This window comes from Scyliorhinus torazame, chromosome 8 (assembly GCF_047496885.1).
Source record: "Scyliorhinus torazame isolate Kashiwa2021f chromosome 8, sScyTor2.1, whole genome shotgun sequence".
NCBI classification, from domain to species: domain Eukaryota; kingdom Metazoa; phylum Chordata; class Chondrichthyes; order Carcharhiniformes; family Scyliorhinidae; genus Scyliorhinus; species Scyliorhinus torazame.
Window position 1 is genome coordinate 75852251 of NC_092714.1, and position 26625 is coordinate 75878875.

The 26625-nt window shown below is 46.4% G+C and overlaps 1 protein-coding gene across 1 annotated transcript in view; it reads left to right on the plus strand.

Moving 5' to 3' along the window:
- Positions 1-26625, plus strand: part of mao (monoamine oxidase) — a 354990-nt gene that overhangs the window by 249893 nt on the left and 78472 nt on the right. Inside the window, exons 5-9 of the mRNA XM_072513844.1 lie at positions 262-353; positions 2280-2421; positions 9556-9705; positions 13481-13640; positions 14227-14323. Coding sequence (XP_072369945.1) covers positions 262-353; positions 2280-2421; positions 9556-9705; positions 13481-13640; positions 14227-14323 — 641 coding nt within the window. The remainder of the gene's footprint in view (positions 1-261; positions 354-2279; positions 2422-9555; positions 9706-13480; positions 13641-14226; positions 14324-26625) is intronic.

A 26625-nucleotide genomic window follows, 5' to 3' on the forward strand; every position in this document is an offset into this window, starting at 1 on the left:
CTACAACATGATAAAAATGGGATAGGGCAGAGCAGAGCTGGCAAATGGATCAGGAAGTGAGATGAAGAGGGTGAGAATGGAGTCAGTACAATGCATGTGGACAAAGCCTTATACAAAACACAACTATTTCTCTGAGCCTAGAATCTAAAAGTTTACCTTTAAAGTGAAATGGTCTTCCTGGTAGAAATGCATTTCAATACAAGTTTTATAACTAATTAATAAGAATATTTCTTTAAAATATAATGAAGCATGCCTTCCCAGATACCAGTTGATGCACCATGGAAAGCACCCCATGCTGAAGAATGGGATAAAATAACTATGCAACAGCTGATTGACAAGATTTGCTGGACCAGGTAAGTTTTCTAAAATTATGCTGTTATTGGTAGTTTGTTCAAGCTCATTAGACACATTCTTCAGTCCAGCTGGGCCCTTGCTCCATTCCAGAGAGTGTGGGTGGATGTCCAGATCCTTTACTGTGCCAACATTACCTTTGGCTAGTAATTGGGAGATAAATGAATTATTGCCCTGGTTAACGTATCCAAGCTTGACTTTTCTCCCACTGCGCTGAGACACCGAATCCCGCTGCTTGGCATGAGTCCAATTGGGAATTGAGCACAATAAATGAATTGTATCATCCTGCTCCACTCCACGATAATCTAATGCTGAATCCCGGCACAGTGCTCAAAAGGTAAAATTATCTTCTTCACTCAAACAGCCCTGGTTCTCCTGAGAATTACTGACATTTTCGGTAATTTTACAAGGAATTCCTGTACTATTTGTGGACTTCCTGTCCATTTATCTGATGAGGATCAAATTAATTTAACGATTAATTGAAAAGGAGCTCTGGCCCTAACATCAGTTCTTTTTAAGATGTGCAGCATTTAAAATGATTGATTCTCATGTGCTGCAAGAACAGAGTTCCTATCTTATAGGTTTTTGTAATGGATCACTGAAGATGAGAAAAGGTAGTCAGCCTGTATACATGCATTTGAGCTCTTTTACCAAAGGTGCAGATAAGGATGGGAGTGGTGAGGAGTTGGCGGTTGGGTGTAAATGCACAGCAGATCAACTTGAAGGAATGTACCATTTGGGATGGTACATTGGGCTGGAAGATATTGCACTGATAGGATGGGACAAGGCCACAGGCAGATTTAAACATGAGGGTAAGGGTTTTCAAAGTGCTGCATGGATTCAGTGTAATGGGCCAATGAAAACGGGTGAAAACAGGACACAGCTGGACTAAGTGTGGGACTGGATACAGGTGATAGTGCTGGGTGGATGGGAGATGTGATAAGAAAAATCATTATCAGTACACCAAATAACTACTGCACCATTTTTATACAATAAACTTTAAAAACACAATCATTTAGTTTGGAGATGACAAACTGATGATTCATGATTTCAGTGACAGAAAGATTGAGTTAAGGCCGGAATGGGCAGCGCTGCAGAGGTGGAACTGAGAAGTCTTGGTGATGGCTAGGACCCAGGCTCAGATTAAGATTCAGTATGTCAGTGAGATTACAGATAGTTTTGCGCAGCCAGTAATCCAGGGTCTCAGAGAATTTTGCCATTGAGCTAATTTACGTGCCTAATCTGGTACTGTACTTGTACTGAGGAGGTCAACAAGATTCCTAGTTGCCTTTGGAATAGTACTTGTCTATAGCCCTTGATATCAGGACATGTGTTTATTGTTGTACTTTAATGACCCATTAAACAGCAGTGACTCCCTAATGCCGAGTTCATATGTGTACACTTAATGTATTTGTGCGTCTCTGCTTACACTGTTTATGTACAGACGTTAAGTAGATTAATGCTTTTGTAATACACCAATGTTGTATGAACACATTAGGTGGGATTTGCCGACCAACCCGGCATATGCTTTTCAGCGGCGGAGCGGCCCACCAGCAGGATTTTCCGGTCCCACCATTGTCAACAGGATTTCCCCTTGACTGCACCCTTCGTCACCAGAAAACCCCGTGTGCCATCGGTGGGACCGGAATATCCCGCTGTCGTGAACATCCGGAAAATTCCACCCATGATCTGTATATGGACTTTGTCAATCAGAATTTTGATTCCATGGAATATTGTAGTTTACCACTGAATGTTGAACTTATCACATTCATTTACAGGCTTTGCTGTCGTTGCATTTCAGATTTTGTTGGTATCTTTTGAATATTAATTTAGTTTACTTAATCTGCATAATTGAATAATTGCACCACAGGTCAGCTACAGTGAACATTTGAAGAGTTTTTCTAGACATTTTAATTTTCAACCTGTAGGACTATCAAGGATTTTGCTACGATCTTTATAAATGTAAATGTCACCTCTGAACCACATGAAATCTCAGCTCTCTGGTTCCTCTGGTATGTCCGGCAATGTGGTGGAACATCACGGATATTTTCAACAACCAATGGCGGACAGGTGAGCAAGCATCTCCCAAGTGTTCTGATCCTGATTTACTTGTTCCAGTACATCCTGTGATAAGATTTATAATAAATAACAATGGAGAAATTTGACATTTTTTACATTTGTATTGTCTGTGTAGAGTTGGGAAAGGTGACTTGCATGGATTCAGTGACTTTCTTCTTGTAATTGTTAAATGCATCAATTGTGGATGATTGCCTCTGAATTCTCATTAGATATTTTTATATTATGGTGCATAACTTAATTGAGAATGTCCAATGGAACATTTTCTTAAAAATACATTAAAGTGCCTTTCTGAAGCAAACTGAAAAATAACAGAGTCTAGTTTCAATAGGCATGCTCCTTTAAGAAAACGGTGCTAGTTTGCATTTGTGTCTCAGCAGTCTGTTAACAGAATGGCAATTGATTCTGTACCAACAGTTTTTCAAAGCTGCATCTGTCTGTATTTGCAAGGATTGATGAAAAAGATTTGTATTTCTCTTTATAATGTCCAAATGATCTACTGATTACAAAGCTTTCTTAATGGCTATCAATCGGTAGTATCTTGTATTCCTTCTCTCCCTGAAGGATCCTCTTATCTCTTACTCAGGATAAGGTACTCAGTCCGGTTTGAGGTGTCCAAGCACTCTTATTTTCAATTATTCACTTGGTACATTTGCACAAAATTAAATCAACAAACTTTTGAGAGTACATTGAAAAGTCTTTGAGATACTGAAGAGTGAAAGCAAAAGGCTTCAAGATAAAAGTGACTCCAGATTTACAAAATTAAAGTCATTTCAACAAAAGGCTTTTTTAAAAGTAATTTTCACGAATGCATCAAGAATCTCGGAAGGCTATAATTCTTCTCCTAATCAGTCACACAGATCACATTAATAAGGGAATACGTATCTATGGTTTAGCCCCTTATTTACTTTCATTGGTTCTAATTCTCAGTTGAGACCGCCTTGATTCATTCAGGAAAGTCTCAGTCACTTAACAGGTGATTGGTTAATTAGATATTAATCAATGACTCCAAATTAATTATCCTTCTCTTGGCTCCTGTCCCATGGTCAAACTCCCTACATCACGTCTAGTTTCAGTTACGAGATTGGTGCAAATTTGTTGAATGTACCCTCATATCGCTTCTCTACAGCATATCTTTTGCAACGTATGTCAGTATCTCTAGACAGTCATGGTCAGGATTCAAAAGTTTACCCAATTTTTATAACTTGATCATATTTCTACAAATTCAATAATTTTCAATAATTATTTTATTTTCCAGTATATTTTGACTAATTCTCTTAAAAGGACCCCCTCTATAATTGTTGAACTCAACATCTCCCTCCTTTTATTATTTTAAACTTAATAAAATAAATCAATTAATAGATTAATAAATAATTTGAATAATAAGGGATCAATAAAAGAGCCTCCCATACCCTGTAAAGGGTTTGCTATTTCAGGGTTTCTTGACATTCTTTTACAGATACACTTGGTTGTCAGAAATACAAGATAGATAGCAAAAATAACTACAAACAACATAACCAGCCCTTGCACCACTGAAACTCCAAAGGATCCCAACCACTCCGTAGTCCAGCTCCAAAGAATGGTAGACTCTGATTGTTTTAATTTTTCCACTTCCTTTTGATGTGTTTTGCCAAATTAGTGATTTCTTTGGAACTATCTGGAATATAAGGACAACATTTTGATCCAATCAGGACACGTGTCCCACCTTTCTTGGTGAGAATATAACAAGAGCATTCAATTTTGTAAGGCCACTGTACAGCTTTGAATTGATAGTTTGTATCAGCAATAGTTCAACCTTGACGTCTCACATCACTGTCTTAAGGCCGTATGTTCTTTCTCCCTTGTCAATTTTGAGTGTGATGCTAAGACCGGGTCACGGAATGAGCTTTTGATCAGAAATTGACTATAAAATCATATTGAGTTGCCATACATAGATTATGTGTTAACTAAACTAAAATAAATGTAATTTCAACTTGTGTGTAATGTTTAATACAGTTCCAATATTCACAGGGTGAGATCGTACTCTTCCACCCCTTATCTCATTATTATTCTTGGTCACTTTCTTTCCCTAGCCCTTGAGTGGGGTGGTCCGTGCAAGGAGAAAATTCACTTCTTTATTTTTGTTTTCGATTCCAGTTTATTCCATAATCTATTGTAACTTGAATGTGATCTCTGAATAATTGGATTGATACCCCTCCTCTTTGACTCTCCCCTCTTACAAATCATCTCACTCAAATATCATTCAAAATAACATCATGCAGGAACTTAAAATATTCTCCAGCTTTCCAAACTGCCTGTATCCATCTTGTGGATATTCCTCACCAGGGTTTACTTGCTACCAGACCCTTACTTGTTCTTCTCCAAATAATTTACCTTGTCACTTCAATTGTGCTAATTTTGACAGGTAACAGTGCATTTGATTCTATCCCAATTATTTTAAAGTCAGTTTCTCTATGGAATATGTGTCAGTACCTTGATCACTTAATGATATTGTTTCACTCTGTTGCCCCCATTGACCATTTCTAGCCATGCTGTTTGTCAAGAAGTGTGCATGCAAGGGGACTGCTCTTCAATGCAGAATGGCAAGCCTGCCTATTAGTAACTTCACAAGTAATTCATCTGCACATGCACATAGTGCCCCCAATGTGATACCACACATTCTTGAATCTGTTGTGATCTTATCAAAAGATCTCAAAGTTGTTGCTTATCTCTCCACGTACGGTTTGGGTGCCTTGGGTGGTGGCCAGAGTATCAAACTTTGTTCTCTTAAATAAAAGCATAGACAAGGACACAAGCATTACCCTCATGAATTCTGCTTCAGAATCATCATCGGACTCCGATAATTCCAAAGATTCTGAAGTCTCCGGTTCAGTTACCAATTCGGAATTTAAGGTTCCCTTCAGAGTTTTTTTTCTTTTTTAACTGTGGTGAGACTGCCACCTGACTGCTTGTGGCTGTAACTGGTTTTCCTCCTTTCGAGATAGTGTGTCTTACATTGGGGGTGACCCTGCTACCTCACAGGCTGGTAGAGGCGAGGCTTCTGTAGTCGAGTCTGCTGTGCTAGGGATGGGTGTTTGGTGTACGGGGAGCCATTGAAAAGACGTTCTCCCCAGGACAAGAGTTCCACTGGTGTTTTGTATTTTTTTATTCCCAATTTTGATTACAAAGGCCTGCTATGCCCATTTTAAGCTTTGTGCTTTCCAATGTCATACTGGTCGTTTTTTTCCCAAACCTTTCTTAAATCATCAGTGGACCATTGTCCCTTTGAAGCATTGTGCTTTAAAAACGTATGTTCAATTTCTGTACTGAGAGTACACAGTGGGGGGAGGGGGGGAAGGGTGCATTGTTGGGAGGTGGAGGGGTTGGGAGGGTAGGGCGGCACCATCGGGGGATTGGGGACACGTGTATAGCATTTCAAAAATGTTGACCTCGATCAATATGACACTTGCGGAACTTTCTTCTGATATGTGCGTCAAGCATCAGCTCCCCAGACATGGAAGTCCTGAATGCCTTTACCATCCCGGGATGGTCTCGAAAAGGCCAGCGATTTCCGGCTGCCCCAGGATGTAGCTGTCATGCACACTCTCTGGGAAGCATGCACACATGTGCATGTTCTTCATGTGGTAGCCACATACGAGCTGGATGTTCAGGGAGGGGAAACCCTTCCTGTTGATGTAGGGCACTCACAGATGGCCCGGTGACATGTGTGCCATCTATTAGCCCCTGGGCCTGGGGCATTCTCTGATGGCAGGGAATCCTGCAGCCCGGGCAAACAGAGCATTCGTGACTTCAGAGATGCACTTGTGGGTTGTAGCTTGTGAGATGCCGTGCAAGAATCCGCTCGAACTCTGGAATGATCCTGAGGCGTAGAGGTTCAGGGCTATGGTGACCTCGATGGCCACCGGCAGCAGATATCCTCCTCCTCCACATGGTGCCAAGTCCGCAAGGACATGGCATAGGTGCCGCACCACCCCTTGTTGAGACGGAGCCTCCTGCAGCACACGCTGTCCGTCATCTGTTCAAAAGACCAACACGGTCTTTTTGGGTCAGCACGGTAGCATGGTGGTTAGCACAATTGCTTCACAGCTCCAGGGTCCCGGGTTCGATTCCCGGCTTGGGTCACTGTCTGTGCGGAGTCTGCACATCCTCCCCGTGTGTGCGTGGGTTTCCTCCGGGTGCTCCGGTTTCCACCCACAGTCCAAAGATGTGCAGATTAGGTGGATTGGCCATGATAAATTGCCCTTAGTGTTGGGTGGGGTTACTGGGTTATGGGGATAGGGTGGAGGTGTTGACCTTGGGTAGGGTGCTCTTTCCAAGAGCCGGTGCAGACTCGATGGGCTGAATGGCCTCCTTCTGCACTGTAAAATATATGATTCTATGATTCTAACACTTTTACACCTTGAGCCTTCACCAGCCATCCCCTTTGGGTCCCTCCTGGCCTGATGGGCGATCGGGTCCTTAGGGTGTGGGGGACAGCCCTGCATACGGGCTGCCAGCTTGAGTCTCTGTCGCTGCTGCTGCCGCTGCCTTCTCCGCCTTCTGGTCACCTGGCCTAACAGCAGCACCATGAGGGCAGCTTCTGCGGGGTTCAAGGTACCGTCCACTCTGTGTAATATCTGTAAGGAATTGGATAGGATGTGAGACTGACAACCAGCACTAATTTCCACCCCGGGACCCTCCATTACCCCATTTCTTGGCCGCTGCGTCCGTGGTGCCTCCGGAAGTGTTCAAATACAGTGTCCATGGTCTGATTGGGATGCTAGGTAATAACTCACACATGCTACATGGCACGCCCACCCACGGGGATAGACGTAGGAGCTGTGAAGTGCTCGCTTAACTACAATTGCCAATTCCTAACTAGCAATAGCAATCAGCCACGCGGCCAGAGTTCTCTACGGTTAGTGGGAGTTGTAGGTGGTCGGCGGGGAAGGCGGCTGGAACTGGGGCTGCCCCCGGAATGGGACCACATAGTCCAGGGGTTAGCATGGCAGAACCGCAGCTGCTGAGGTCCCAGCAGCAGCCCTTCCACCAGCTTCAAATTTTTAAAAGGAGTACTAACCGATGCCTGCGTGACCACTTGCTGGGGAAACTGTTAGATCATGGGAGGCCGTTAGATGGGGTTGCTCCTTGGCTGGGAATTGGGCTTAAGTGGTTATTATTGGTTCACGCTACAGCGGGATCCTGATTTTGCCAATAGGGGCGGGCCGGTTAGATTGCAAAGAGATTGTTGCCCGGTGCAGTTCTCGATTTTGGCCTCTCCTGCGATTTAATGGCTTTGTCACTCTCTTGTTTAAGCGCATCGTGGACATTAAATTGTATCCGTAGTCACTGTTGCAGTGTGGAAAGGCAGCAACAAACTTGTGCACAGTAGCTCCCTCAAACGCCAATGACCTGTTAACCTGTTTTTTGTGATGTTGAGGAGTAAATAGTTGCCTGGACACCAAGGAATAACTTACCTGCTCTTTCTCAGAATGGCTTTATCGGATCTTTGCTGTCCAATTGACTTTCAGATCCCATCCAAAAGATAGCTTTTCCAATAGTGAAAAGCTCCCTTCAATATTGCACAAGATTGTTAGCATAGATTTTTCTGCTCAAATCCTGACATGGACTAGAACCCAGAATCTCTGACTCAGAAACAAGTGTGCTACCAGCTTAACCACAGCTGACACTTGATACCAAGTTGGTCCGGCACGCTAGGACAGTGGATGTGCAGAAGTGTAGAAATTTACCTGGGCCTGTTCATTGGTTTAGACTCTGCATTGCACAAGAAAATAATATAATGTGTTCTAATGCTTTTAGAAGGGACCTGATAGGCGAGAAGAGAGGAGAAATGGCAATTTTGGTTAAAGAGGATAAATATTGTCCAGGCAGACTTGGGTTTATGGAAAGAAAAGAGGTTCAGACAGAGTTGAAAGGTTAGAGATCAAAGATTAAAAATAGAAGTTTGTTGTTTCAGTGAGGTTGCACTACTTGGACCCTAATTGTGGAAGAGAAGGAAATTTGCAAACTGGCAAAAGTTGAAGAACAGAGCCTATACAGCTCACAGGTACAAAAAAAAGGATGAAAATATTGGAAAATAAAGGAAAACATTAAGAGATTGATAAGGAAACCAAAGAGTGAGCATTAGAAAACTATCTCAAAAATATAAATTAAAAACAGTAAAATACTCCACAAATATATCAGTAAAAAGAGAATTATTAAATGTGAGGTGGGAACCTGAAGGAAAGAATAGTGAATCAGTAGAGAATCCTGTATGCTTCACCCGATGCCTGTGTCTATGTATTTACATTGTGTATTTTATGTTTGCCCCATTATGTATTTTTTTTCCTGTACGGAATGATCTGTTTGAGCTGCACACAGAACAATAGTTTTCACTGTACCTCGGTACACGTGACAATAAACCAAACCAAATGGAATAAATGGTTTTTACCTTGTCCAACTTATCCAGTGCCAGTTCCACACACTCGCCTCAACTCCCATCTCCACTCCTGAAACAGTATAACTTGGACCAGAACATTGCACACAAAATATGAAGCTTAGCCTAACCCCAAGGTTTTGAAAGGGAAACGGGCAGCAGTTCCATTCGCCTCCAGACTTGTCCCCTGGGTGGATTTTGCTCACATTTAATAATTCTCTTTTTACTGATATATACTAGTGAACTAAAATGGTCCTGATCTTCAGCCAACACCCAGTGTAATTGTCTCACTACCTCAGTCAGGAAGTTAACATTCCAGTACAACACTGAGGCAGTGCTGCATTATCGGAAATACTGTCTTGCAAATGGGGCATTAAACTGAGGCCCCACCTGATTTCTCAAGAGGATATGAAATATTGCACTGCACTACTTCAAAGTGCAGGGGAGTTCTCCAATATTTACCTCTCTCCGTTGTCCCTAATACAGACTCTCTGGTTGTTATCACTTCACTGCTTGTGGTACGTTGCTTTGTGCAAATTAACTGTCATGTTTACTACATTACATCATTAACTACACTTCAGTGCTATGCTGCATTGGCTGTTGAGTGCTGAGGACTCCCCTGCCTTGATCTATGCTTTTTGATGTCTGAAGTATCTGATTTATAGAGCCATGGTTATTGACTATTTTAGTGATCCATAGTTTTACATTTGCAGGAGCGAAAATTTGTGGGTGGTTCTGGTCAGATCAGCGAACGATTGATGAACGATCTTGGAGACTGCGTGAAACTGAAAAAACCTGTAATCCGGATTGATCAAACAAAAAGTCCTGTCATCGTGGAGACATTGGATCATGTGACATTTGAGGTGAGGAAAATGGACAGCAACAACTGGTAATGTAATTTCCTTAAAGCACACCAGAAAATTGGGGTAGCGTATAGGGGCTCAGAAATTCTTGGGGATTGTCTGTCAGCGTAAATGCAGGAGAGTGAAAGCCACATTAGCCTTTCCCGATGCCACGAAATCTCTGCTAAATTCTCGGAGAAGAGGGTCATTTGTGGAGCCAACTTGCAAAGGTGCATCATTGACATGTTCATGTTGTAAAAAAAAGAGGCCTGATATGTCCTAGGGTGGATACTAGATTATTTGAAGGTGATGGAGAAGTAATTGCGGTAAACCATGTTAAACAGAAGAGAAGATTTCACTAGCCAGTTGTCCTCTAAAGCCCCATTGCAGCAGTGACAATGGCGGCCTCATTATGCTTCCCTTTATGTATGGTTGCTTTCAATGCAATAGTCCAGATGCAACAGAATTGTGCATGGCACGCAGGACTACAGCTGTGTGGGCTACACAAGTTGTATCATATTGTGGCTCCATTCTCAACCTGCATCAACATTAAAACCATCCCTAAGGCCCATAATTTAATGATTTAATAATGGTCTTCCGAATAACCACCATGGTGTAGGTATGTGCCTCAAGTGTGCTTTTCTGCTGCTGTTTATTGCAATTTTTATTGGAGTTATTTGCCATGGGATCAGGCAACATACCTTGTCACCCTCAGGTTATTCCCTCACATGGGGCAGGATTCTCCGCAATCGGCACGATATCCGCCGACCGGCGCCAAAAACGGCGCGAATCAGTCCGGCATTGCGCCGCCCCAAAGGTGCGGAATTATCCACATCTTGAGGGGCCGAGCCCTCACCTTGAGGGGCGAGGCCCGCGCCGGAGTGAATTCCGCCCCGCCGGCTGGCGGGAAAGGCCTTTGGCGCCCCGCCAGCTGGCGCGGAAATGACTTTGCCGTGTGACGCATGCGCGAGCGCGTCAGCGGCCGCTCACGGCATCCCCGCGCATGCGCAGTGGAGGGCGTCTCTTCCGTCTCCGCCATAGTGAAGACCATGGCGAAGGCGGAAGGAAAAGAGTGCCCCCACGGCACAGGCCCGCCCGCAGATCGGTGGGCCTCGATCGTGGGCCAGGCCACTGTGGGGGCACCCCCCGGGGCCAGATCGCCCCGGGCCCCCCCAGGACCCCGGAGCCTGCCCGGTCCGCCTTGTCCTGCCGTTCGAAAGGTGGTTCAATCCACGCCGGCTGGCGTGGGTTGACAGCGGTGAGACTTCGGCCCATCGGGGACTGGAGAATCGCCGGGGGTGGGCCCGCCGACCGCCACGATTCCCGCCCCCGCCGTATCTCGGGGGGGGGGTGGATTCACGCCAGCCCCCGGCGATTCTCCAACCCGGTGGAGGGTTGGAGAATCGCGCCCATGATTTTCTTCCTTGAAATACTAAGGGACCGTTAAATCCAAAAGGATTAATATATCTTGACAACCTCCAGAAATCTGAATGACATTTAGAATTCTCAAATGTTTTACACACAACCTGTACATTACAGAGAGCCCATTCTGTTGAGGAATCGGAGGAGACAAAATGTACAGGGGCTCACAAATCAGCATGAATACCATCTGTTTTACATTGAATTTCAGGAAGACCAGAAACCCTGGGCGCGATTCTCTAATCCCGCGGAAGAGTGTCCACGCCATCGTAAACGCCATCGTGTTTTACGACGGCGTGAATGGGCCGACCCGCGACTAATTCTGGCCCGCAAAAGGGGCCAGCACAGCACTGGAGTGGTTCACACCACTCCAGTTGCTGATCCCGGTGCGGACTGGGCGCCGCGGGATCCATGCATGCACAGTGGCACCGGCACCAACGCGCGCATGTGCAGTGCCTTCCTTCAGCGCGCCGGCCCCGACGCAACATGGTGCAGGACGACAGGGGCCGGCGCGTAAGAAAGGAGGCCCCCAGCCACAGAGGCCGGCCCGCCGATCGGTGGGCCCCGATCGCGGGCCAGGCCACATCGGAGGCCCCCTCCGGGGTCGGACCCCCCCGCCCCCCTCCCACAGGCTGCCCCCCGACCCTTCCATGCCGAGTTCCTGCCGGCTGAAAGCAGGTGTGGACGGCGGCGGTGGGACTCGGCGATTTCACGAAGGCCGCTTGCCCCATCCCGGGCCGAGAATCGGCAGGCCGGCCGCGTATAGCGACCCCTGACTGGCGCTACGCCAACCATGCCGGCGCCAATGGTGCTGATTCTCCGCTCAGCCGGCGTCAGGGCGGTGTGGCCCGTCCCCGAGCTGAGAGAATCCCAGCCCTGTATATAAAAAGGAATTTAGCTTCCTGTAGCGTTACATTGATTCCGAATTGAATAAATTCCCCAGCTTTCCGAAAAGCTGCGTTATCCTTTTACCTGATGCATGCTCAAAATGTACTCTGATATTACAGAGATGGCTGCTGGAAATGACCATTCAGATTGAATGCAGTTATCACCTTCATAGCCACTCAGATCATTATGGGCAGAGCCTGTGGCTGAAGCATGTTAATGTGTCAGCTGATAGGGATCCCTCACTGCCTATTTGACGAGACGCTTTCAAAATACTTCATCTTGTGCTGCTTGCATGTCCTGTGTGAGGGTAATAGCTCGTAGGCTGCATTCTCCTTCAATGCTTTCCTTCCTCGCCCTCTCCTTTCCCTCTTCTTGTTGATAATAGTATACAATAGGATACCAATGGATAAGGTCGCATCTATCCTTGAGAAACCTTTACTGTGGGTGGGAGTCAAAATTGCTTTCAAACTCCACATGAAGATAGGAACAAGTCGAACATAGGAACAAGTAGACAGAATCACAAATGAAATAATGCCCCCAACTTTTCTAATTGCTACTCAAAATTTCAGGCTAATCCTGGCTATAGTTGCACCTTGTATTTCTCACTCGAACATATCCTGAATGTTTCATGAGTATAAAACTTCAAAATTCAGAGCTGTAGTACCACTCGTCCTAATTTTACGCTCTAATTTTAATGTACATTAATTCTGCAACTGAAACTTTGTGGAGTATGCTGGAAAATGCTAAAAGGCATGTGGAAATTTGGGTCAATTGATTTTGGAATAGAAAACTAATGGAAAACTGTGCCTCTCAGGAAACGTACTTGCTATGATTTTACACTCGATGTTCTGAAAATAAGGTGGAATTTTGGACTCTTTTTCTATTTTCTAAAATAGAAGGAAATGCAACACACTCAAGGGGCCATGTGAATGCCCTAAACTGAACTTGTTATGTTATTCCACAAGTGGAATTTGATGAGTTCAACTCCATATCACTAATTTTAGAATTCTGGCAAATTTCTGGCAACAGTTTCCAGGAGCCAATGCAATTTTTGTCATGGCGGAACCTACGTTCAATTCAGAATTTTATCAATATCTTGCCTTTCAGACATTATACCTGACTTGACTCCTGAGAGTGCTTTTGCACACTTCCAGATCGAAAATAAAATGCCGAAAGGAAAGGCTGAAGAATCATCTGTCGGCCAATGCCATACCTACCCCTCCCCCAACTCTGAACACCTCCAGAATTTATCACTTCTTGGTCAATAAAGTGCAAAATTGGTAAATTTCCAGCTCCTCTTCTGCTCTTATCCCAAAATTCAACCCCACGAAGGAGAGGAATCTCTGATGTTGAATCTGCACAAAGTTGTCTATTAGTTGAAATCCTTGTTTATTCGACTGCGTAAGATCTTTGAGGGCAGGGTGGAGGGGATGAGGGGAGTTAATAAAAAAAGGTGAGAAGAAAGTTACACTTTTTCGTTGTCGTTTAGGGTAACTATGTTATCAGCGCCATTCCACCAGCACTCAGCACAAAGATTCATTATGAACCACCCTTGCCAATTCTGCGAAACCAACTCATCCAGCGTATTCCCATGGGATGTGTAATCAAATGCATGATGTACTACAGAGAGAGCTTTTGGAAGAAGCTAGGTGAGTTTTCTTTTCTGGGGGGAAATAAAAATGGGCAGAATTAACCTTGGATTCTGACATACCCGCCTGGGGATAACATTACAAAGAATCATAGAATCCCTACAGTGCAGAAGAAGGCCATTTGGCCCATCGGGTTTGCACCAACCCCCGAAAGAATACTCTACCTAGGACCACTCCCCCTCCCTAGCCCCGTAACCCCAGAACCCCGCCTAACCTTTGGAAACTAAGGGGAATTTAGCGTGGCCAATCCTCCTAACTTGCACATCTTTGGATTGTGGGAGGAAACCCACACAGACACTGGGAGAATGTGCAAATTGCGCACAGTCACCCAAGGTCAGATTTTAACCTGGGTCCCCAGTGTTGTGAGGCAGCAATGCTAACCACTAGCAAGTAGTTTTGTTGGAAGTTTCATTTTATATTATATCTTAATTTATTAAATACTGATGTAGCACATATCGCAATTAACTATAATTGTTGCTGATGTGTCCTGCAACCTCAAATTTTAAACAACAGATATTAAGCATGTTGTCAGTCAGTTCAAAACTGCTGTCAGAAGGAGATGTGATGTATTTCTCTTTTTAATCAGGTTGCTGTGGTAGCATGATTATTCAAGATGAGGAGTCTCCTATTGAACTGACTCTGGATGATTGCAAACCAGATGGCTCTGTCCCTGCAATCACAGGGTGAGTAGTATATTGGCTTCGGCACTGTAGCTGTCAATAATAACCTCTAGAAGACTGGTAATCAGGAAGAAATAGGAAGATTTCATATAGGTTCTGATGAAGAGTACACACCTGAAGCATTGTACTCTGTCCTTCCTCTTTCCGGATACAGACTGACACATACATTTCCAACACTTTCAGTCTTTGTTACAATCTACTGCATGAAAGGACAATGATTACTTCTGTTTGGCAATAATTTACTTTTGGATTTCATTCCATTTTTGCAATATTTTGCTATCATGGTGTTAGGGCCCGTTAACATTTAAAGAAGAAATTCAAACACCCCGTGATTAACAGACAAAACTATGCCGCAAAATTTCACCTTTTTAAACAAAAACATACTTTATTGTGTTATGGGTCAGGGGTTAGAAATCTCCAAAGTATATCATGGGGTTCACCTGAAACTTTTCATTTCTCTTCCACCCTCCTGGATTTATTTTTTTATCTGAGGTACACTCTCCTTATTATCTCCCATCAGATCCCCTTTACCTTTACCACTTGAGTATTTTTCTTTCCCCCAGTTTTTATCCCTCACAGGCTGTAACTGATATCAGAAACCAAACTTTGATTTATGAATTAATTCATAATTATTTGTCATTTCTGCTTCTAATCTCGCAGTTTTAACCTCTGCTGTTCCACATGAGTTCTCACTACATCAGAAATTGAATTTGTAAACTCCTCCAAAAGTATAATTTCTCTAAGAGCTTCATACATTTGGTCTATTTTCAAAGCCCTTATCCACCTATCAACATTACTCTGATCCTTTCAAACTCCATGTATGTTTGACCAGGTTCTTTCCTTAAATTTCTAAACTTTTGTCTGTAGGCTTCAGGCACTAGTTCATATGCACCTAAGATGGACTTTTTTGCCTCCTCATACGTACCAGATACCTCCACTGATAGTGATGCAAATACTTCACTAGCTCTACCTACCAACTTTGTTTGTATCAATAATACCCACATGTCGTGTGGCCATTTAATTTGTTTAGCTACCTTCTTAAATGAAATGACAAAAGGCTTCTACCTCCTTCTCATCAAACCTTGGCAATTCTTGGACATATTTAATAGGTCCCCACCAAGCCTTCAACTATGACGCTCTTCCTCACTATCCTCAAACTGTACGTTTCTCTTTACTTCCGCCAATTTTAACTGACTGTCACGTTTCATGCAATTTTCTGAAGTTCAAAGTCTCTCTCTTTTTCCCTTTCTTCTCTCTCCTTTTCTTTTTACTCTCCCTCTTTTTCTTTTTCCCTGATCTGTACCTCCATTTCTCTTTCTTTTTCTCTCATTTCGTATTCAAGCTGCATTAATTCTTTTTCATGTTCAAGCTGCTTGATCTGTAATTGAATTCTTGCCATTTCCAATGATTCTGACTGTGTCTCAGGCAATTTTAAATGCTCAGCTACCGCCTCAATTACCTCTTTTCGTATTTTATCAGGCAATGTTAACTACAAAGTTTTTGCCAAATCTATAAGCCTTTTTTTAGTCTGTGTTTGTCAGGTACTGCGTGTGACCTTCTCCACCCCCAAAAGCTTCTGAACCTCTGAAAGAGCCATTGTCCACAACACACTCCCTACTTAAACTGGAATACACCACCTGAAAAGCAAACACAAATATGCTCACCCCTCACTGTCTTTAAGTTCACTAAGCCAACCCAATCATGAAAGATAGACTCTTATCCCACGAACCCCCACTTTATTATGGGCCAGGGTTTAGAAAACTCCAAAGTATATCATGGAGTTCACCTGACCTACAGCTGTTTATTTATTTTGGTTACGCTGAGCACAAGGGCCTGCCTTTCAGCTGTTATTCAACAAAGACCTTAAGCACTCTTAATGAAAAACAAAGTTTATTCTCCGAATTTAGTTAACATTTTTCTAAACACACACAGTAAGCATTTTTATCAACTACCAACATAAATACCCCACACAGCTACAGTACTCTATGTATATCCCTTAATAAATCCCCCCCTTAAGCTGTTCCAATTTAATAACAAGATCCCATAAGCCAGAAACCCACTTTTCAAAGGTGTGGCCCAGCACACAGCACTCAATACCTGGTATGGATAGCCTTGTTTCCTTTTCAAAACAGCAGGTTTGAATTCCTTCCAGAAAGCAATTATTTATTTTCAAGCTATCAAGCAGTCTGGAAACAGCTTTTAAACTCTAGGTCGAGAGACACTCCAAGATACTTGTCTGGCTGAATATAGCAGCCAAATGTGAAAACTAAAGCAAAAGACTGGAGCCACCAAAACAAGCCCAACCAAAAACAAAAGTAAAACTCAGAGCCTCAGCCCAGCTCCACCTACACAATGACATTACTGAAGCCATGTGATAAGACAACACATTTCTTAAAGGTACACTCCCATGACAATTGTATATTAAAAAAACTTGAAGAATGCAAGGATTACTAAATTTACACAATAGTTTACAACAACTTATGATCTGAATTCAGGGTGGAATTCTCCCATCTGGGACTAAGTTCCCTAGCGGGGATGTGGAGTGTTTCCCGCTGCGGAGATTGGCTGGAAATCACTCCATATCTTCCATCTGTAGATGCTCCCCCACCCACTGTTGTGGTGTTATAGAGTTCAGGATTGCTGATGACCTGCATCCCATATTCTGAAGGCAGCCCCAGACATTTCTCGACCTCTGCATGCTACATTGTTCCAAATGTGTTCTGGACTAACACGTTTACCTGCTGGCGTCATAGAGAATCTGGCATGGGGTGAAGAATCTGGCTAGGCCTTCGTCTGCATCACATTAGCAGAATGCAAATCAGTTTCACTTTGGCTTTCAGTGGGTTTCCTGATCCGCCATGGCAGGCACCAGAGGAAGATCCCATGGAAACTTCACGCAGGCATGAAATCGATTTTTGGACTCCTGTCAAATTCTAACCCCCAGCCCCCCAATCGCCCACTATTGCAACTATCGGCAGGGACATGGGAGAATTCTGCTCCTAATTTTAAGTTTTATCTGTCAACCCCAATAATTCCCTTGTACATTACAAGAAGCTTGGCAGTTCAGAGACCATCCCAATGGTATGCTACAGCCATCCGGAATTCACTTTAATTCTCTTCCATATTCAAGAAGCTATTTGTTGAGGTATAATATTTTTATGAAGATCTTTCAATTAGCTTTTAAGCGAAGTGATCCCCAACATTTTCTTAACACCTTCTGACTGTGAATGCCTAAATTGTTTGCTCTGGTTCCTGGCAGATATCTAACTGCTATCACACAGCTTCCAAACTAACTCTGTTGACTGCTTTCTGTCACATGGCTGTGTAAGGACTCATGGAGATTTCTTCTTTTAGCTGTAAACTGGGCACATCTTCCAGCTGGGTTTCAAGGTATTATTTGAACTTAAATTCAAATCATATTAATTTGAGACCGTAACCATTTAGGCAACAGGAGACAGTTTGGCGAAGTAACTCAGGAAATCTTTAATAAGTTGTAGATAGCTACTAAAAACAAGGTGGGACTTGACTAACCTACTACAGCTCTTGCTTTTGGTTCAGCCGGGGGTGCAGGTCGACACTCAATCTCTCTCTGTAATTTCTGCTTCCCTCTGTACAACAGTCACTTGCTGTGCAGCCTGCTCAGTGAAAGCTTCTGCTTATTCATTCATCCAAAGCCACAACCCACAGCGTGATCAATGATGTTATTGAATTCAAATTGGCTAAAATCATAGAATTTACAGTGCAGAAGGAGACCATTTGGCCCATCGAGTCTGCACTAGCTCTTGGAAAGAGCACCCTACCCAAGGCCACACCTCCACCCTATCTCCATAACCCAGTAACCCCACCCAACACTAAGGGCAATTTAGCATGGCCAATCCACCTAACCTGCACATCTTTAGACTGTGGGAGGAAACCGGAGCACCCGGAGGAAACCCACGCAGACACGGGGAGAACGTGCAGACTCCGCACAGACAGTGACCTAAGCCGGGAATCGAACCTGGGACCCTGGAGCTGTGAAGCAATTGTGCTAATCATTATCCTACCGTGCTGCTGTAAGGCTAATTCGTAATTGGCTTAAGGGGTGAGTGATCAATCTGTGATTTGTCTAGGTGGGCATGACCGGTTTCTAATTGGTTTCCTGAAGGTGATAGTCATCTATCGATGCCATTTCCCACTTTCCCCTGACTGGCCCTCTGAAGCATCAATTAATTGTGGGACCATCCCCCTCATTAAAGTTTATTTCTGTTCTTTCTTGCTAAGACAAAATTATATTTGTTCAGAATGGGGAAATATGCTGCCATGCCCCTATGGCTGCTACCTTGAGCTCGTCATTTCAAAACCTAATTTAATTAGTATTAAATCAGACCTCTATCAGTGACTCTGTTTTGGGCAGGTTATTTAAAGATTGCTGTTACTTCTCTCTTGTTATTTGGAATGAGTTACTTTACTTTTAAAACAAAGAATAGAGTGGTAAAGTTGCTCCTAACCTTAGAATTAATAAATAAATATACAAAGTATTAATATAAATGATATACTTTATGTACAGAATGTAAGTAAGAATAGTTTTTACTTGAGATGAGACAGCATGCGATGTCTAAGAACATGAATTCATTGGATGTCTATTTGATCTATAGAAAGTCATTAAAACAAGCGCTTATCAATGTGTTTTTGCTGACTCAACAGCTTTGCTATAGTGGGCTCTATTCAACCAAATGGGAACGTAGGGTGCGATTCTCCGGCCTCGTTGTGCTCGGGTGAAGCGAAGCTGGTGAATAGAGGGAAAGGCAGAAAACGAGAACTGCGCCAGGTGCCAAACAGTTTGCAATGCAACCAGCTAACAGGGAAAGAGCCCGGGGGTGCTGGGCTTGCCACCCCAGGACTCGGCTGGGGGTGGGGGATACTTGGCTGGGGGATCCTTCACAGGGGTGGGCCGCCATGGGAGTGTGGGGAGGCGCTGGGGGGCAACCGAGGAGGAAATCACGTGTGGCACTCGCATGCCAACCCCTGGATAGTGTGCACCCATTCTGGGGCAACACTTGTCCCTGTCCGTCTGCCCCACCGACCACCCAAACCCCCACTGACTGCCGAAGCCTCTGGCCATGCGGCTGAAAGCTATTACTAATAGGGAATTGGCAATCGTAGTTAAGTGAGCACTTCACACAACCCAAGTGGATACCTGTTGGTGGGTGGGCCATGTAGCATGTGCAGCTCCCAATCACACCGTGATGCCCCGACACAGTGCCTGAACTCTGCGGGAGGCAAGACCACGCACGCAGCAGCCAACATGCAACACCCAGGGGATGGGACACAGCTCTGGGGACATGTCCATGGCCAGAGGGTGGGTGAGTGCAACCGGGAGGGGGGTTGCCAGGAGAGATGGGCCAAGGGTTCGGAGATCGGCCTGCATTGCGGAAGAAACAGCTGTGCCGCCCTGTCCTGTGTGCTGGCTGTGAGACGCGGCCTCATCAGAGGGGTGGAACTCGGGGAGCTGGTGGCCAGCGACACCAGTTCATGGGATGGGTCCAGGTTGTCATCCAGCACTCCTCCGCCCGCTCGGTACCCATCGGGCCCTGGGGTTCACCTTGGAACCGAGGGGCAGCTGGTTCGAGTCCTGGCTGCCCCTGCGTCACCTGGCTCTGCCAGCCCTGATGGTTCCCCATGGTCCGCACCATCGTGTCGACACCCTAAGCAATACTTCTCAGTGATTGAGACATGCTCTCAGCACCTCGGCAATGCCCACCTGCGACGGGGACAAGCTCCGCAGTGCCTTGGCCTTCCCTGAGAGCGGGTAATGTGTCACAGCACCTCATCAAGGTGAGCGTGGTACTGAGTGACATCCACCAGCGAGTTGGACATTCTGCTGAGACCCTCAACCATGGCTGTCACCGGCTGCACGACACCTTGGACACCTTCACTCATGGTGCCGACATCGTGCACCAGGCTCTCCACTGCGGTCACCACCCTAGCAGTGTTGGCTTCAGTGCACCGCATTGCAGGCGACATCTCCAGTGCCCGTAGATTCAGGGACTCCTCCAAGTGGCTGTGGATCTGCTGGCATGACATTGGCATCTCCCTCTGAATGTCCCGGCTGCACCCTAAAGTCTCCATCAGCTCCAGGATGACCACTTCCGCAGGCTCAGCATCAGGCTGGGACCCAGCTGGGGGTTCCTGTCTCCACCTGATGTGCATCCTCAGCAGTGTGGTGCTCAGCAGATTGTGCCCCAGAAGCCTGACCACTAACATTTCCAACCGAGGTGTGTGTATCTGCGCTGGTGGAGGGTGGGGGTGGCAGCTGTGCCGCGACTATTTTGGTGGCATTCTCGGAGCTCTCCTCCAAGGTGGTCTCATCGGAGGCTGGAGACGGGGCCACCCCGGATGGTCATCGGCTGGAGGACCTGCTGGAGAATGGACATGTGGTCAGTGGGAGGGATGGGTCAGTCAGTAAGGCAACTCCCAACTCCCATTTGACAGGTCCTCCGGGTGGAGCCTGGTGGTTCCTCACCTCCGCGGCATCCGCCAGCCCCCACCTGGGTGTCCGGCCTGTCCTCGGCCACTCCAGTCACCTCCAGGGCTTGCTTATCGAATGTGATGAGGATTCTTATGTCTGTCGCCCCACTGCCAGTTTGGGCCCTCTCCCAACAAACAAAGAACAAAGAACAAAGAAATGTACAGCACAGGAACAGGCCCTTCGGCCCTCCAAGCCCGTGCCGACCAGACTGCCCGACTAAACTACAATCTTCTACACTTCCTGGGTCCGTATCCTTCTATTCCCATCCTATTCATATATTTGTCAAGATGCCCCTTAAATGTCCCTATCGTCCCTGCCTCCACTACCTCCTCCGGTAGTGAGTTCCAGGCACCCACTACCCTCTGCGTAAAAAACTTGCCTCGTACATCTACTCTAAACTTTGCCCCTCTCACCTTAAACCTATGCCCCCTAGTAATTGACCCCTCTACCCTGGGGAAAAGCCTCTGACTATCCACTCTGTCTATGCCCCTCATAATTTTGTATACCTCTATCAGGTCGCCCCTCAACCTCCTTCGTTCCAGTGAGAACAAACCGAGTTTATTCAATCGCTCCTCATAGCTTATGCCCTCCATACCAGGCAACATTCTGGTAAATCTCTTCTGCACCCTCTCTAAAGCCTCCACATCCTTCTGGTAGTGTGGCGACCAGAATTGAACACTATACTCCAAGTGTGGCCTAACTAAGGTTCTATACAGCTGCAACATGACTTGCCAATTCTTATACTCAATGCCCCGGCCAATGAAGGCAAGCATGCCGTATGCCTTCTTGACTACCTTCTCCACCTGTGCAGCCCCTTTCAGTGATCTGTGGACCTGTACTCCTAGATCTCTTTGACTTTCAATACTCTTGAGGGTTCTACCATTCACTGTATATTCCCTACCTGCATTAGCCCTTCCAAAATGCATTACCTCACATTTGTCCAGGTTAAACTCCATCTGCCATCTCTCCGCCCAAGTCTCCAGACAATCTAAATCCTGCTGTATCCTCAGACAGTCCTCATCACTATCCGCAATTCCACCAACCTTTGTGTCGTCTGCAAACTTACTAATCAGACCAGTTACATTTTCCTCCAAATTATTTATATATACTACAAAGAGCAAAGGTCCCAGCACTGATCCCTGTGGAACACCACTGGTCACAGCCCTCCAATTAGAAAAGCATCCCTCCATTGCTACCCTCTGCCTTCTATGGCCTAGCCAGTTCTGTATCCACCTTGCCAGTTCACCCCTGATCCCGTGTGACTTCACCTTTTGTACTAGTCTACCATGAGGGACCTTGTCAAAGGCCTTACTGAAGTCCATATAGACAACATCCACTGCCCTACCTGCATCAATCATCTTAGTGACCTCCTCGAAAAACTCTATCAAGTTAGTGAGACACGACCTCCCCTTCACAAAACCATGCTGCCTCTCACTAATACGTCTATTTGCTTCCAAATGGGAGTAGATCCTGTCTCGAAGAATTCTCTCCAGTAATTTCCCTACCACTGAAGTAAGGCTCACCGGCCTGTAGTTCCCTGGATTATCCTTGCTACCCTTCTTAAACAGAGGAACAACATTGGCTATTCTCCAGTCCTCCGGGACATCCCCTGAAGACAGCGAGGATCCAAAGATCTCTGTCAAGGCCTCAGCAATTTCCTCTCCAGCCTCCTTCAGTATTCTGGGGTAGATCCCATCCGGCCCTGGGGACTTATCTACCTTAATATTTTTTAAGACACCCAACACCTCGTCTTTTTGGATCACAATGTGACCCAGGCTATCTACACCCCCTTCTCCAGACTCAACATCTACCAATTCCTTCTCTTTGGTGAATACTGATGCAAAGTATTCATTTAGTACCTCGCCCATTTCCTCTGGCTCCACACATAGATTCCCTTGCCTATCCTTCAGTGGGCCAACCCTTTCCCTGGCTACCCTCTTGCTTTTTATGTCAGTGTAAAAAGCCTTGGGATTTTCCTTAACCCTATTTGCCAATGACTTTTCGTGACCCCTTCTAGACTCCTTGCTTAAGTTCCTTCCTACTTTCCTTATATGCCACACAGGCTTCGTCTGTTCCCAGCCTTTTAGCCCTGACAAATGCCTCCTTTTTCTTTTTGACGAGGCCTACAATATCACTCGTCATCCAAGGTTCCCGAAAATTGCCGTATTTATCTTTCTTCCTCACAGGAACATGCCTGTCCTGTATTCCTTTCAACTGACACTTGAAAGCCTCCCACATGTCAGATGTTGATTTGCCCTCAAACATCCGCCCCCAATCTATGTTCTTCAGTTCCCGCCTAATATTGTTATAATTAGCCTTCCCCCAATTTAGCACATTCATCCTCGGACCACTCTTATCCTTGTCCACCAGTACTTTAAAACTTACTGAATTGTGGTCACTGTTACCGAAATGCTCCCCTACTGAAACATCTACCACCTGGCCGGGCTCATTCCCCAATACCAGGTCCAGTACCGCCCCTTCCCTAGTTGGACTGTTTACATATTGTTTTAAGAAGCCCTCCTGGATGCTCCTTACAAACTCTGCCCCGTCTAAGCCCCTGGCACTAAGTGAGTCCCAGTCAATATTGGGGAAGTTGAAGTCTCCCATCACCACAACCCTGTTGTTTTTACTCTTTTCCAAAATCTGTCTACCTATCTGCTCCTCTATCTCCTGCTGGCTGTTGGGAGGCCTGTAGTATACCCCCAACATTGTGACTGCACCCTTCTTATTCCTGATCTCTACCCATATAGCCTCACTGCCCTCTGAGGTGTCCTCTCGCTGTATAGCTGTGATACTCTCCTGAACAAGTAGCGCAACTCCGCCTCCCCTTTTACATCCCCCTCTATCCCGCCTGAAACATCTAAATCCTGGAACGTTTAGCTGCCAATCCTGCCCTTCCCTCAACCAGGTCTCTGTAATGGCAACAACATCATAGTTCCAAGTAGTAATCCAAGCTCTAAGTTCATCTGCCTTACCCGTAATGCTCCTTGCATTAAAACATATGCACTTCAGGCCACCAGACCCGCTGTGTTCAGCAACTTCTCCCCGTCTGCTCTGCCTCAGAGCCACACTGTCCCTATTCCCTAGTTCTCCCTCAATGCTCTCACCTTCTGACCTATTGCTCCCGTGCCCACCCCCCTGCCATACTAGTTTAAACCCTCCCGTGTGACACTAGCAAATCCCGCGGCCAGGATATTTATGCCTCTCCGGTTTAGATGCAACCCGTCCATCTTATACAGGTCACACCTGCCCCGGAAGAGCTCCCAGTGGTCCAGATAACAGAAACCCTCCCTCCTACACCAGCTGTTTAGCCACGTGTTTGTCTGCTCTATCTTCCTATTTCTAGCCTCACTGGCACGTGGCACAGGGAGTAATCCCGAGATTACAACCCTCGAGGTCCTGTCTTTTAACTTTCTGCCTAGCTCCCTGAACTCCTGCTGCAGGACCTCATGCCCCTTCCTGCCTATGTCGTTAGTACCAATATGTACAACGACCTCTGCCTGTTTGCCCTCCCCCTTCAGGATTCCCTCTACCCGTTCGGAGACATCCTGGACCCTGGCACCAGGGAGGCAACATACCATCCTGGAGTCTCTTTCACGTCCACAGAAGCGCCTATCTGTGCCCCTGACTATAGAGTCCCCTATAACTATTACTCTTCTGCGCTTTGACCCTCCCTTCTGAACATCAGAGCCAGCCGTGGTGCCACTGCTCTGGCTGCTGCTGTTTTCCCCTGATAGGCTATCCCCCCCGACAGTATCCAAAGGGGTATATCTGTTCGAGAGGGGGACAACCACAGGGGATTCCTGCACTGACTGCCTGCCCTTTCTGGTGGTCACCCATTTCTCTGCCTGCACCTTGGGTGTGACCACACTTACATAACTGCGATCTATGACGCTTTCCGCCACCTGCATGCTCCTAAGTGCATCCAATTGCTGCTCCAACCGAACCATGCGGTCTGTGAGGAGCTGCAGTTGGGTGCACTTTCTGCAGATGAAGCCATCCGGGACGCTGGAAGCCTCCCGGACCTGCCACATCGATTGTGGGAGAACTTTTCCTGAGGAGACATAGAGAGGGCATTATTCGGCACACACGTGGTTCACAGTAGTGGGAAGGGGGTTTGTGAAGGGTTGAAGGGAGAGGGGGGTGAAGGGAGGGTTGGGAGTTGCAGTGGGGGGGTGGGTTGGTCTGCACACTCGTGCTGCCCAGTGTAGGCCGCTGACCTTTTTCCTGCAATGACCAGTCCACCTGGTCACACCCCAGGCTCTCACAGCCGCTGGCACCTTGTCCCAGGCAGCAATGGCTGACCCTCTAGGACCCTCGGGGAAACAAGCCACCTCTCCTGGACTCCACTGAGTCTAGCAGCCTCCCCAGATCTACATCCCGAATCTTGGGGACAGTCTCCCGGGCACCATTGTTGCGAGCTGGGGTTGGCTGAGCAAGTGCAGCTGAAGTGCTGCTTGATGTTGTTATCCGGAGGGTTGGCGAGCGCGGTGCCAGTGAATCGGCCGACAAGCCTTCATTTGCGGCGAGAAGCCTCGTTAAGGGGTGTCGCCAGACCGAGTGCCGGGAAGCTCGCGGCAGTTCCCGCTCACTACCACACTTTGGAACTTTTTCTGGAGAATCGCACCCAAAGTCCCAGTGAGCGCATTTAGCCACGTGTTTCACGGCACTTGCAATGCCGAGTAACATATGGCTATTCAACGCGACTCGCATTGCATAAGGGGCCCCAATGGGGAAGGCCACACATAGCCCCACCTTTACAGTGGATAGCCAGTGGGGGGCCCCCCGAAAAGATCCCTGCTCCCGCCCCAGCCTGAACACACTATGGGAGGATCGGCACCTCCCCCTGCAGCGCCCACACAAGGCACTCCCAGCCCAATTGCACACGTGCAAAAATGCCACCTTGACACCTTGGCAGTGCCACCCTGGCAGTGCCAATACAACTGGCAATGCAACCTGGGCACCATGGCAGTGCCTGGATGGCTCTCAGGTGGCACAGTCAGGATGCCCAGGTGGCATCAGCAATGCCAGGGCACTACTCTGCCCAAAGAGACTGTATCTGGGGCCTCCAATCCCCTGGGAGACCCCCACGAGTGCCGTTCCGAATGGTCCCTGTTTGTGGGGGCCAGTGCTGACCAGCATTCGCCCAAGGTCTCCCGAGTCGAAGGAGATGAATCCCAAAGGCTCAGGTACCTCGGGAATCTGCACATTAGTTTAAGACTTACTGTCTTGCTCTAATGTGCAGATTTGCCAAAATGTGAATCCGCCCACAATGGGTGAGATTCTCATTGCAAAGTCCCGTGAGATCTCATTGGATCTTGCGAGGCATTGTGAGCTGGGTAGATCCCTGGACCGGGTCTCGCGACTTTTATCAGCCATGCTGCACTGCAGGAAGCTGCTTTTCCGGCACAGAGTGGCCATTGGATCGTGCCCAGTGTGTTTTTGTTGTATCACTCCGGGTCCTTGTCTTTCTTTAAAATCAGGGATCTGGAAGCCCTAACCCTCTTGTCCCTCACCTTACCAATCTCTCTCGCTGTTGCCTGCTTCCTCAACTGGGGGGTCAGCATCCTAATCGCCTTCCCCCCGTACTCATGCATTGCCCCTCTGGCCCTCCACAATTGCCCCACCGCCTTCCCCATGGATACTAATCCAAACTCGGTCTGGAGTCTCTCCAGAGTCTTCATAAACTGATCCTTGGGAAACTGTCCTGAATGTTTGGATTTTAGTTCTGTAGGGGCAGTTGCTAACTCAAGTCAGGCCTGCCACTCGGAAAGTGCTCCGAGACAGCCATGAGGAC